At 34.6% G+C, this 14657-nt stretch overlaps 1 protein-coding gene across 2 annotated transcripts in view; it reads right to left on the reverse strand.

Moving 5' to 3' along the window:
• Window positions 1-14657, reverse strand: part of tei (teiresias) — a 169062-nt gene that overhangs the window by 54010 nt on the left and 100395 nt on the right. For both annotated transcript variants that reach the window (XM_066295209.1, XM_066295210.1), the window contains exons 3-4: window positions 3830-4019; window positions 1208-1431 (exon numbers count right to left, since the gene is read on the reverse strand). In XM_066295209.1, the coding sequence (XP_066151306.1) occupies window positions 1208-1431; window positions 3830-4019 (414 nt within the window). The remainder of the gene's footprint in view (window positions 1-1207; window positions 1432-3829; window positions 4020-14657) is intronic.

Here is a 14657-nt window from a genome sequence, read left to right on the forward strand (position 1 = left end):
CTAAAAATAGATGTTTAATTTTTACAAGTACAATAATGTTTATTGTTTATCATCGCAAAGTTTTATCTTATTTTTATTTCAAGTTTCAACATGAGTCTATATACCCTGATAAACTTCAGATAAACTTCCAATCTGTTTCAATATGTACATATAATTTTTTTGCTCTCGAGCGGCGGTAAGATGTTCCAAGCTCCACGTCCGATCTCTTTGCGCGGCATCTGTGAACCGTCAGCTGAACTCCTTTCAGCCATTCGAAATATCAACTTTTAGCAATATACTGGTAATTTTTAAAAACTCTCTCTAGTTTTAACTTAGGTTGTCTTGTTGCGGGTCGTTCAGATTCAAACTTAGAAAAATCGATTTTACTCATTTCATGTCCTTATTCTCATAAAATCCTCCACTTTCAATAACAGATGTTTTGTCTTTAAAAATGCTTCATAAATTCGAAAAGAACACGTTAATAAAAACATATCTTTTTTAATTTATTCTGCCTAGTTGCGGCTGGTTTGGAGGGTTCACGGCGCCGATGTTATCTGTTCAAATACCGTCATCACGTGTGTATCGTCACTGATATTGTTGAACTCACGCCAAATCTAATCTAATCTAGTCCAACAAACAAAATCCACAGAAAATGTTAATTTATTGTCCCATGGTCCCCAAAAAAAAAGCAAAAACCATTTTATCACCGTCCATAAAACCCAACGTCGATCAGCATTAGAGCACGATGTGTTTATCAAATAATAGAGCCATTCATCTAGATTGGACCGCTCTATTTCGGATAAATAGCTCCCCATTAGGCTTAATGGGTGATTAGCTTCTTCAGGTCGGAATGCTGATGCGATACCCGCACGCTTCATTAATTGATTTAAATATTATATTATATCGCTCCTGCACTCTGTTTGCTCTATGCAAACCATCCCCTGGGACAGAGCTAGAGTGCACAAAGTAAATTAATAATGGCTGGTGTAATTAAAAAATGGAAGATGAATTAGCCTGCAGGGTGGACTGAAAAATATATAGGACAAAACTGGCAATTCTAGTAGTATATTGGCCACTGAGGTCATTATTTATCTAGCCACTGGACACGTAAAAATTAATTTGTTATGCATGCAGTCATGTACAAGTTCTTTGGCTTGGTGCTTTTAAAAAATTGCATATACATCATATATCATACTGAAACAATTTTATAAGTGCATATTAAACCTACCTAAAACGGTTAGAATGATGGGTTTTCCAGGAACGACGAATCCGAATCCATCTTCTGCCTGACATTGCCACTTTCCATCGTCCTCCAATCGGACATTGTCGATGTACAAGTTGGCCACATTGTCCACTAGAAACCGGTGGCCGATGACACGTTTATTATTGTTAATTGTATTGTCTTTTAATATAGTTTGCACGATCTGCCCGTCTTTCAGCCATATACTGTTGCTGCAAATAAAACAGGGGAGTTAATGGTTGGAACGTTTGGGTCTGGTGAGCAAAATATTGATTTTGTTTATTTGAAGAGATCGTCAGTTTCATCCATTGTAAAAGGAATAGCTACGTGAGGTAATGATGTGAGGCATTTTATGCATATTCTACAATGTTTCTCCTGCGAGTTGAAACTGAAGAAGATTAGTCATCCTAGGAAAATTCTGTAAGGTGTGTATCCATCGAGAAACCGCCGAAATTATATTCTTAAAATACTTTATGCACGTTCTTCTACCTCTCTAATCACTATTTAACCAAAACAAACATTTAGAATCTTACCGGAAAAATTCTCTAAAGGGGTGAATTAAAGAGGTCAAAATATCTTCTCAGTGACGCTCCAAATACAAAAATGTTCAACACCCAAACGAAAAGATCTAGATGATGGATTTGCGGAGATAAAAGGCTCTTTGAACGTCTTTTAATATGTGAAAATATACAGTGTGTCCATTTGAAAACGAATCATTTTCGATATTTCGCTCGTCATAGAAAATATTTAAATCTAAACAACCACTAAAATCTTAAATGGGCAGGGGGGTTAAGTTGTACTTAATTTGAAAGGTCTTTCAAATACCTTTCCGAACGTACTTGTTTTTTTCATTCAGACGTTTTCGAAAAATCTTGTCCAAAACCATAAACAAACTCAAGTATGAACTGTAGTGTAGAAAAATAATTTATTAATGTTTTAAGTATTCAAATTACAGTCCGTTATTTTTTAAATAGTAAAAAAGTCTGTTTTCAAACTTTGCTCTAACATATACAAAAACTTTTGTATGAATTTCACTGGAACATGGACAAAATTGGTCATCGATATGCGATTCAGTACTTTAATTTGAAAGGTCTTGGTCCGTCCATCATAAAAGCGGGGTTAGATTCTACTGTGAGGAAATCTAGTCCTTCGTTAACAACTGTACAATGTAAAGTGGCAAAGTTTAAACACGGTTGTACAAGCTGCCAAGACGAAATCCGCAGTGGTCGACCCAATGACACTCCAGATCTGACCACTCCAGACATTGTGGTGAAAATCCAGAAAACTGCACTGGAAACTGTCGGCTAAAATTGCGCATGTTAACAGACATGACAGGCATTTCAAAAAGTACTGAATATCGCATTGTGCCGAACAATTGAATATGAAAAAGTTGTGCCCAAAATGAACAAAAAGAGAGCCGTGAAGATCTTTGAAGGGAGTGTTTCGCAAAGTTTCGCAGTAATAAAGCCGAGTTTTTGTGTCGATTCATAATCATGGATAAAACACGGGTCCATTATTTCACACCTGAGACGAAAGAACAGTTAAAACAATGGAACTCAAAGTGGAGAATCGACTCCAGAAAAGGAGAAAACAGTTCCATCTGCAGGAAAGGTGATGACGTTAATTTTTTGGAATGCAGATGGGATAATTTTTATTGAGTATCTCCCTAAAGCAAGAAACAATAAACGAGAATATTATACAAATTTGGTGCAGCATTTGAGCAAAGAAATTAGGAAAAAGCGACCGCGTTTGGAGAAAAAGAAAGTCTTGTTTCACCAAGACAACGCACTAGTCCATACTTCCGTCGTCGCGATGGTCAAAATCAATTAACTTAGTTTCGAACTCTCTCGTCATCCACCCTGTTCACCAGATTTAGCTCTCTCAGGTTATTTTCTATTTCCAAATTTGAAAAAGTTGTTCGGTGGAAAGAGATTTGCCATTAGTGAAGAGATGGAATCCATGGTTGATACCTATTTTAAACGATTCGAAGCTTCTCGCTATACACGGGGAATAGAACATCGCTGGGAAAAGTCTGTTAATCGCAAGGAAGACTATGTTGAGAAATAATGTAATATTTTTCACCCTTTTTTTTTCTTTAAGGGTTAGATGGAGTACTTTACGGACAATCCACGTACATCGAAAATTGAATATTGTTTCTTAAAAGTCGGTGGACGCTTACACTGCAGCGAAAGGAATGATGAACATTTAAAAATACCAAATTATAGAAATTCTTGGAATGAAATTTGCAATATTTCTTGTTGCCTTTCTACGCCTTCGGAACTTAAATAAAAACCAACGTTAATTTTCAAACAATTTTATCTCTAATTAATTTTCCGATGAAATTGCGAATATTCGCCGACATCTTAAGTGTTGCGGCTCCGCCTAAGACCTTCGCAATTCAAACCACAAAGCAGGCGGCAACCTCTTTATGTGCCTGAACGTAACTTCTAAATTTTTGAAACTTTTAATGTTTCCACCGAGTGCATCCCCATTTCCGGGATTTTCAAAGGAAGCTAAATAAGTCCCTCGTAACTTATTCACGTCACTAATCTCCAACGACGACTTTATTCTCAACTTATTTACGAGCTGCGTTTGTATGAAAGTACTTACTTGAAATTTATATTAACTGCGCAGTCTAAGACGATTTTCGTATTCTGTTTGGCGAACGTTTGCGTATACTCCTCGCCGTTTTCACTAGTTTTCTCGTAGCTCAAGTTGCTCCTAGTGTCAGCTCTGGTAGAGCGGCGATGTGCGCTGCCACTGTGCGGATGCCTCGTATGAGCCTTTGATTCCGCATGACCTGGAAAAGAAGAGAAATATCTCAACATTGTTTTAAAAATAGTGGATGTGGCTCTCATTTCTTTCGAACTCCAGCTCCATATATCTGAAGATAGGAAAAGAACCTTATTTATAACGCCGAACTAGAGCCAAGATTGGGAACATTGATCAAGCGGTAGTGGGAGAAAGAAGTAGCACGCTGACAAATTTGGATAATGTATGAAGTTGTAAATTCGGGGGTAAATAAGTGCCAAGTTAAATATTCCAGTCTCGAGGAAGCCATTTTAAAGCTTTATGGAGTTATTATAGACACTTCGATGGAGGTCATAATCTATTCATCATCTGGCGCAGACTAAAATATAGATTCTATATGTTTTGCATCTACCGCTTAAAACTACCGTAAACAGAAAATTTCTGATTTTAAATAAAAAGGAAAAAATCACTTTCCGGCTACGTTTTACACCCTCTTTAGAATAAAAAAAAAATAAAAAGTGTTTCTGAACGATTTCCTTTTACCCCTCCAGGAAAATTGCAATTCATACTCTTCCTTAGGCCCGTATAATATTTATTTATTTATTTATTTATTTATTAAGAGAGATATGATGTTCCCCTGGCCATAAATCATTTATTTTACAGCAGAGCGAGCTCTTTATAAACCGCTGCTGATAGACAGTTTAAGACCACTTGATCACACTCGGGAGATCCACTTTAGGAGTTTCCTATATGTGGAGGGTCTCTTCAATGCTGTTATATTGCGGCTGTCGATGTTTTCACCTTTTCGATAGGATTTTAAACCTTGAAAGCAATAAGCTGTGAAAAGGTTCATATGCGATTTATAAAATAATTTTTAAGGCAAAAATTCCTTGATGGGTTCCCGAGCTATTAACGCGCAACATTTGAAAAGTAGCTACCTCCACCTACGCCATTGACTTCTGCTGGGAAGGAGTACGGGTTTAGACCGCACGAAGATGAATATAAATAAAGAAGTAGGTTAAAATTCATCAGCGAAATTTTAGTGGTTTTAATTTTTATTAGATAATAATTAATGATAGATTTCAATAAATGTATGCCTACATATTATTTCCTAGACCTTTTCCGTCCGCTCGTGATTTTTGCTCAAATGAAAATCCGAACTCGTGCAGTTGACGAGAACACTTAGACGCTACACCATACAAAGAAGTCAGTGACGTGTCCTGACTGATTCGTTATCATCTCTTTCTAAGAAACGTTAAAGGACATTATTCAAAGCGCTTAAAACTTTAATCCGGATTCTCGTACGCTCCTGATTTAGAGCACAAGTAAAAATTAATCTGGTTGAAGGGAATAATACACTGGTGTAGCATTAGCATTTTTATAGTTTGATAATAAATGTTAATTAGTGATATTCAGAAAAACTAATCATTACAAGCTTTTTTCATAAATTTTTCGCATTTTCCTGATATCTGTTAAGAAACTAAGGGGGAAAAACACGAACTTCCAGGCTCCTTAAATATCCGAGATATCGGAGCTTGAACTCTAAAAAATGACGAAATGTATGTACCTTCTCTATTTTTAATGCTTCTTTAGATATTTTTCGACGAATAACCGAGTTTTTGTACATTTCCTGGGAATTTTATTAATGTGATTCTACAAGTTTTCAATTCACGCATTTTTCATTGACAAACTTCCAATATCCGACAAGTTTTCAAAAAAGTTCTTTTTGACCGTTGATCCTACTCGCATACGTTTTTGGAGTATTTTTTGGCCGAAAGAGGGTAATTTTTTGCTAAGAATTTCCTTAATACGACTCTACAAATTTCTAATTCATAAATTTTGAATCATAAAAAGAACATGAAATCAGTGATCTGAAAAAAGTTGTTTTACGAGGTGTGTAATTTCTAATTCGACCCTTGCATGGTTGCAAGAGGACGCTTTTATGAATATCTTGTGAATTTCATCATTTCCACTTTAAACAAGTTCATAATTTGCTCCACGACTATCGGACTTTAGAAAATATTCAGAAAAATGTTAATGTAGAACCAATGTTGACTTTGGGTCCCTCAATTGCGGTCACGGAGTCCTGGAAATACAGTTTAATGAGCCTTAGTTTTGAAGTTCATGCGAAATTGTGAAAATAAAATTCAGAGGGGCCCCATATTTTAAAAACAAAAAAAAGGGTTAACCAACTTTGTGGAACATTAGACGAAATCAGATGGTAACTTTTCCAATTCCTTAAGGAAGTTTTGATCGCTGTATCTTTAGTAAATACACATAGAAATTGGGAAGCTAATAAAGGGCATATATCTTAAGCTTGGATTGTATAGGGGAAATTTTCCAGTGAATTGGTGGAATAAAAATTTTATTACACGAAGAAAATAAAGGAGCATAGCAATTGGTAGACAAATGGAGTATTATCCAAACAATGCAATTTAAAAAATCAATAACGTTAAAAACGATGTATGGACTACTTTAGAACTACTTTTCTTTCGGGTATATGAAACATAAAAAAAAAACAAATAACGATCGTCTCACTCGAGAACAATCTTCATTTCTAACAAATATGTACCGACCTAAATGAACTGTCTGGCACCCTCAAACTTCATTGTGAGGTAAAATTAAGGGGATCGTTTTTGATTAAACAGGGAGACAAGTCCGCCCCGGGCTATAAAGCAAACGAGAAGCACCTCTTTAATCAAATTGCAGATATGCGATAGAGAATACTACTTGATACGGACACAAAGAGAATTGAATAATAATTTCATTCGAAAAACCTTGATAAATATGTAAAACATCTTGTGTCGCAGGTTGTGAAGCGAATATCAGGGAAATTTGTTCACGAGAAAACTTCACACCACGATTTTACGATCAGTTTAAAAATGAAAAGCGCTTCGATTTGTCTAGGCTTCTCGTCTTTTTATATCCGCAATTACTTTCAAAGTGTTTGAAGTTTTGTATATGAGCATCCATGGAAGCAAATTTAGGGTAAATCCTCTCCAGCAGAAACACTTTCGCTATTCCTTCGCATCAGCGTTACATCTTCGTCAAGCCCTTGATTATCTTTTGCCCTGAAGGGCAACGAAGGTTGGATTTTTTGATGTCTGATAGATGAAGTTCTCCGGCGAAAGCAATCCTGTGTTTGTCCCGTATTTTCGTGTTACACGTGTCGGCAGACGCTTCGAAAGTAATTGTTTCGTTAAATTTTAATGGGTGCTTTTATGTGAAATATAACTTTTTTCCTGTTCGGAAAAAAGTGGAAGGAAATAAATTCAGTTATTTTTACTTGGCTTTTTTTAAACTTGATCAGTCTGTTCCTGGCAACCCCTTTATTGCATAAACCGTTGATATGACAGTAACCAGAACATTATGCGTCTACTATAGAAAATGTTAAAATATCTTATTAACGGTGAATTTCAATGTGCATGTCATACGGGGAGATTCATTGGAAATGACACATGGCAAAACCTGAGATAGGAGACACAAAAATGTAACGATTGGATTCGATATACTTTATACCAACGTTGCGCATTTCGGAATTACAGAATGCTAAAGGTTGAAAATGTTTTCAAATTCCTTAATAACTTTTTGTGTCTTCATAGCACAGGTTCGGCCGCTCCAAAATTGGTATAGTTAGATTTTTTAAGATGCCAAATAAGATTTGTGGTCAAATTTTCACGTAGCTGCTTCAGGGCGCTAGCTACAACCCACCGCTTCGATATATTTGGTCATATTTTTTTATGAGCGCACCTAAGGTCAAATTCTATTCAATATAACGAAAGAATGTCTATTCCTACTCAAAAAAAACTATTCTCGTTTAATGCAAATATTTCTCTTCGTTTACGAGATTTTCGCCCATAAGCTAATTCGAGTAGTACCATTTCAAAACTTCAAAAACCATGATATCTGTGGTTCACTCTCGTGGCAACGCATTACTTAGCCATTGTTACTTTAGCTTGTTAGACTATTTTCTTGCGGCTGCTCATTTTAAGTAAGTCATTATCCTTTAAAAGTAAAAATGCCAAACCATAATGACTTTTCATTTAGTGAGATACGCGATTTGATTTGTATTTTCGATCAAATGAATTTTACAATAAGACTTGTTTCTCGTGTGCCACTCGCTTGTCATTTTTGCAATGATTCGAAAATGTAATTTTTTAATTTTTTTTTGTATTTAATTAAGGATTTGAAATGGTGCGCCACGAATTAGCTTATGGGTAAAAATCTCGCAAACGAAGAGTTATTGGGATTAAACGCAAATATTTTGTTTTAGTAAAAATAGTCGTTATTTCATTACAATAAATAGAATTTAACTTTAATTGTACTCATAAAAAATATAACCAAATATATCGAGGCGATGGTTTAACATTGGCGACCTCAAGGAGCTACGTAAAAATTAGATCTAAATTCTTACTCGGCATCTTAGAAAACCTAACTGTACCAATTTTGGTGTTGCTGAAGCTATGCTATGAAGACACAGAAAATTATTAAGGAATTTTAAAATAAAACACCAACCGTTAACACCCTGTAATTATCAAACACGCAACATTGATATTAGCTATGTAGGATCCAATCATATTTTCATATCCTCTATCTCGGATTTTGCCATATCCCAGTCCAAATGAATCATCCTGCATATGGTCCAAATCATGTAACTTTTTATCCACGTCGCTGGCTTCATATTAGCAGTGATGCCACATATTTTCAAAATTAATATCTAGCAGGAATTTCTCCCGTATTGGTACAACACTCTAAGTATTTACCACTATTTAACAGTATTTAAATCCAGAGCCAACAATTATCATACCAACGAAATGAAACCGCCATTAAATATTTACGATTTTTATACATATCATGAATTTCGTTGCGGATGGCAGCGACATCTAACAATGATGTGCCAATCACTGGTTTTTTTTCTCCCTCGATTTTTCTTACGAGAATGTAGCTTCACATTGCCTTTCATCGCCGCTGATACCTTACTTACAGTAGGCACACTCAAATTTAAAGCATACGAAATACAGTAAATAAAACATGAGTTTGTAATACTCAATTGTAACATATTAAAATTCAATTTACCTCACTATGTGAGTTCAATGGTAGAAGGGTCCGTTATTTTCCAATTCCCGTTCAAAATAGTTGATAATGGACGCTACAAGTTTCTTACACCGATTATTTAAGAACTTGGACAGTATACCAACTATAATAATACCAAAATCGATAATAAACATCCAGGAGTACTATTTTAATTCTCAAACAAACAAATTTTACCGTGAAAGTTGATGAACGAAGGACACAACGGTTTAGAACACCAAATTCAACTAAAACGTCAACAAATTAAGCTGCAATCGTACAAAAAATAGGGTTATGTTTTGACATTCAAATATATCTTTATCCTTTTTTAGCATATTAAATTTATATGACTTGTCGTTTCACGTAAGGTGACTTTTCATCGTTACATTTTGTGTGACGTGGATAAAAAATTACGTGATTTGACTCAAAATATTTTTTTAAATGGGAGTTCGCAATAAATGCCGCTTTTTCATTAGTACTTAGATAAGAATTTACTCCGATAATTCTATGTCTCACAAGTAAAATCTATAGTTGCATGCACCTGATAGTTCCCAATTATTTTTGAACGTGAAATGTGTAGCCATCCGTAACATTACAGGACCATCAGCGTCTTCATGTGGTCATTTATATTTCTTCGCACTTTATTTTATCCACATATTATCCCACACATAGACGCCTGGCGCCATGGACAACCGAAGTTGAGCAGGAGCCACGTATGAGGCATAATATCACGTATCACTCCAAATTGTCAACTCCGTCCCTGTTAATTTTTTAGTAATTTAAAAGCAGAATTAAATAGGGCAGAAAATACTATCTTGACGTTTGTTTATTTTTTAAAATGTTGTTTACGTTACCGGTTGCACAAAATGACCGATTTTTAAAAACTAAAACACGGGTCAAGTGACACCTCAAATTCCAGATCTCCAAAACCCATTTTCAATGGTGTTTTACGATGAAAAATCTATCGATTAGTTTTTGAGAATGGCAGATATAAATTTGGAAAAAAATGCAATGCAAACTCCATTAAATCGCACACAAACGACGAAAAAAAATCTTGTTTGTTAATAGGAAAACGGTTTCTTTTCGATTTTGTACTCACCAACAGTCTTTGGTTAAAAAAATAATAATGTAAATAAAAATAACCAAAGACTGTTTGCGAACGCAAGCACGAAAGTTCATTTTTCTCAAAGACTAATCGATAGATTTTGAATCGCAATGCGCCATTGATTGTAATTTTGAAAAACCATTAATTTGAGGTGTCATTTAACCCAGGTTTCAATTTTGTTTAAATCGGACATTGTGCGTGTAAGCAACATTTAAAAAAATAAACCGACATTAAAAGATAATGTTTCTGGTTCTATTCAATGCTGCTTTTAAATAAAAAAAAAAAAAAAAACATTGATTAGAAAGTTAAAAGGGGAAAAGGAGCGGGAGGTTGGTTGAGTTTAGAAGTGCACAGTATTACCGCTCTCAAACTACGAAACATGATCGTTCATAATTTTCTACAAGTAGTTATGATGTTAGTTTGATCCCCAATGCACTTAGTTTAAGTGAAGCAGATAAGTTATTCAAAGAAAAACAGTTTTGGTAAATCAACAACAATAATTCGTGTGTAGTTTCGGGTAAAATGGGGTGCTCGGATGTTGTTGCAATCGAAGAGAGTGTATGTAGCGAAAGTAATAGAAAAGTCAGCAAGTCACCGCTGTCAATAGATGCAAAGAACATATCTTTTTCAGTTTTCTGTTATTTGAAAAAAAAAATAGCAGCGATTATATTTCTGAATTACATATCAGTAATTCTGAACAAACCTGACAGAGTAGCCTGATCTTGTAAATAAAAAAACTAAATATATGTGGTTCCGATTTTGACCATTCAGCTGAATTTTGAACCACTGCAAAATTTTTGTGTGATCTACTGTGATCACTAATTTCTTCAATATTTAAACAAACTATACGTATTCTATTCCCTCGCTATAAATAATAATCGAAGTTTTAACATTTAGGAAGCTTATTAGAATCTGAAACTTCTTTCAAAAGTTTTCCGCCGCTCCTGGCAAATTCAAATTAAAAAAACCTGTTTTGAGGCTAAATCACAAAGAATGTCCAGTAAAATTGGGTTGTCACTCTCCAAATTTAATCATTTTACTATTCATCAGCGAGTTTCTAGGAAACATTAACCGCTGTACCCTCACAGGCGACAAATTAGATTTTTCAGGACGATCAAGGCGTGTAATGAAATATTTCACAAAAAGGGCTAAAAATGGGTTTCTAAAGTGAAAGCTAACCCATAATTGGATAATTCCGGGAAAGCAATTAAAACTTGATCGAGCATGACAGGCGACAAGGCGGGGACGAAAATTTGCATTTTCTGAAAATTACGTTCAATAGATGTCATGCTCGGCAAATAAGTTTCGTCACGTTTAATGAGACCACTGTGGGCGATAATTCGTGATGATGCCGAACTAATGGCTATTAGTGGTCAGCTTCATATTTAAATGGCGCTGAGGGAGTGAATGTGGGAATACTATCGTTTGCTGCTTAGTTGAGAACTTGACGTTCGTATTTTTTAAAATATTCGTCTACTGAAAACGACTCAGACACCATAAAAAGCGTAAGTTCAAAGTATAAAATTAAATAATTAATGCAAAAGCAATTTTAATAGTAACAAAGTAAATTATGTGATTCATGAGGACATTTAGCTTGGACCGCACTAAAAAAATGGTTTTTTAAATCAAACGGATTTTCTCATTTTTTTAGAAATCATCTTCTGTTTCTCGACGTACGTTCAGGAGAAATATCAGATGAAAAAAGTAAGTTCTTCCTAAAGAATAACTTCTAAAGAATAGATTGTTAATGTAAACGAGAAGGTGAAGATATTTAGGGAATTAGGTTTAGACATCACTTATGAAAACATGTTAATAAAAAAGATTTACATTTGCGATTAAACTATGAAGAAATTGACTCAAAAAGTAATTAAAATGCCTGTGAATGTTAAATTACAAGAAAAGTGAAAGTATTCATCAAACTTGTATGTGTAAGTTAGTAAAGGATCCTATAAAATGTCTAACCTCCTACACTGGAAGTCTAATTCTAACTTCTTCGGAATGTGTTCATTAAATACATATAAACATTCTGCATCCGATCTCATTGAAATCAGTGGTACATTATGCGCAAACTGCCACAGCAACTCATTCAGATCAAACTTGATCAATATCAAAGAAACTTAGAAGGGACTGACCAAATATGGCTTTGAAATTTGCTCAATTTCGCTTCCACTTCCACGCACTTGCTAAGATGTCCGGGAAATACCGAATATATTGATTTTCGTTTTTCCTAAATAACCAGTGGCGGACATATGACCGGGCAGTTCGGTGCTGTGCCCTGCAAACTCATTTGCTCCAAAATCGGCTGGGAGTAAGTGGGCCTTGTGGGGCCCGGTGGGTTAATAGTAAGATTAAAAAGAGAATTGGTCGAGATTAGAAAACGTGCATTTGACAGTCAATCAATTCTAGGGGAATACAGATCACAATTTTCTTTAAGCAAGAAATCGAATAGAAAGAAAAGAAAATTTTTGCATCTAACTGTAGTACAGACAGAGATGTAATGAATGCAGTTTAAAGTCAAACAAGAAAGAAGTATTGATGAATAAAAATAATATAGAAAAAAACTTGGAAAATTGTTGGCCCTTAGAACTTTCTAATAAGCACTATCAGGGTTCTCTGTTACAATTTGAAAAACATGCGTTTGAAGCCGATAAAAAAGTACAGAAAACAAATTTCAGGTAATAAACCGCAACGGGCTACGCCTAAAAATATTCTAATGAAAGGGGTTAAATGAACAAAGCCGAGAGAGAAAAAGCCATCGGTTACTGCTCAAATTTTTTAAACTTCGCAAAGACTTGCAAGAACTTAAAAAATTACGCACGCCACTGATCTTAATGGAATAAGGTAAAAAAATCAATAGAAATAAAGAAATAAGAAAGAAATATGCTCACAGGAAATATAGAAGATTATCTGTCATTTTCGATAAGCTTTGTCGGGGTTTTATTTATTTCAAAAAACTTTCTAAAGTTCTTTATAAACTTGTCGAGGGATAGTTGTCATTTATAGGTCTTTTGATTTTCTGACATTAAATAAATTTTCAAGAAATATATGTAGTATTTCATCGTCTTGGAAGATGTTCCATTATTTTATTATATCTGAAAACTTTTGGGCAAAATATTCAGAACCTCTTCATCGCCTGCAAAGAAAAATGTTCTTTGGATCTACAGATTGAATATTATCTCGATTTTTAACACGTAAAACGGGCTTAAAGTTTTAAAAATGTTCATTAACGAAAGAAACAAAACAGAACTTGAAATACTTTTAAACAAAAAAAAAACATCTAAATCCTTTTACTTCCTTTGAGCAAGTAGAGTTCACCGACAATGTTCGGAGAAAGTTTGGCAATTTAAGTTTTGTTCGGGGGAACGTATACTTATTGCTATTTAAGTATTCTCTATAATTTGAAAACAAGCAATTAGAGCCAGCAAAAATAACATAAATCAAATGGAGCATATATCAATTTGGAAAAAAGCTGAGTCTTAAAAATCTGTGTTACACTAATTCAGCGTTTACTAAGTGACGCAAATGTTCCCTATAACTTGGAAAAATGTGCATTTAATTGGAGTAAGGACAATAACGCACTCGATATAATTTGTTATAACAGCCTAGAATCGGAAAAAAAATAAAGAGAAAGAATTTTAGACAATTGAGAGGTTTTAAAGTCTTGTGACACGCCAATGATGTACTGTATGTGAGCCTTGTACCCCTACAGTTCCGCTACTTAAAATAGCTTAAAAACTAATTATCGGAGAATCATGAATATCAGATAGAGACATTTTAAAGACAAAAGAATAGTACACGTAGTCCAATAAAATATAAGCCGTTCCATTTCGGCAAAAAAACTAAAGTTTTCAGTAGGCGAACACTAAAAATGCTTGAAAAATCACCTGAAATGCACACGTTCACAACTCTATAGATTACCAAAAAGCTTTTGAAGATGGATATATTACAAGGTTAGTTCCAAAAGTACCCGACTAGAACTTATAGATAACGATTTTTTTTGTTAAAAATCACCTCTCTTTCCTGAATATTTGAGCTTCTCGGGCAATTTCGAATTTCCCTTTTTACCAGTTTTCAAACTAGAAACTCCTAACGATCTCATAAAAACGAAAAATGGTACCTTAAAAATTTCAAAACTTTCCCGAAAATTTCCAAAGGGACTATTTGTCGTGCCCTTTTGAATCAAAAAGAGTACAATATGGTATCGCTTACTTCGTATGTGAAACGGAAGTCAAAGGAAGCGAAAATACGTGAATAGTCTCAAAAATACCCAACTTGATATATAGATAACGATTTTTTGTTAAATATTTACCTGTATTATAAAGGCCTAACTTAAAAAGCTTATGTTAAAAGTTTGAGGGTCTTACGTAAATTTGTGTTTGTTTTGGAGCCGTTTTTAGCGGACGTTCTTCGAGATTTTTTTCGCATGAAAAGAATTGGACTCAAAGGGGAAAATCGGCTCCAAAAAAGGCAAAAACTGTTTCATCTGCAGAAAAGGTGGTGACGTCAGTTTTT

This window comes from Euwallacea fornicatus, chromosome 22 (genome assembly GCF_040115645.1).
Source record: "Euwallacea fornicatus isolate EFF26 chromosome 22, ASM4011564v1, whole genome shotgun sequence".
Classification (NCBI taxonomy): Eukaryota; Metazoa; Arthropoda; class Insecta; order Coleoptera; family Curculionidae; genus Euwallacea; species Euwallacea fornicatus.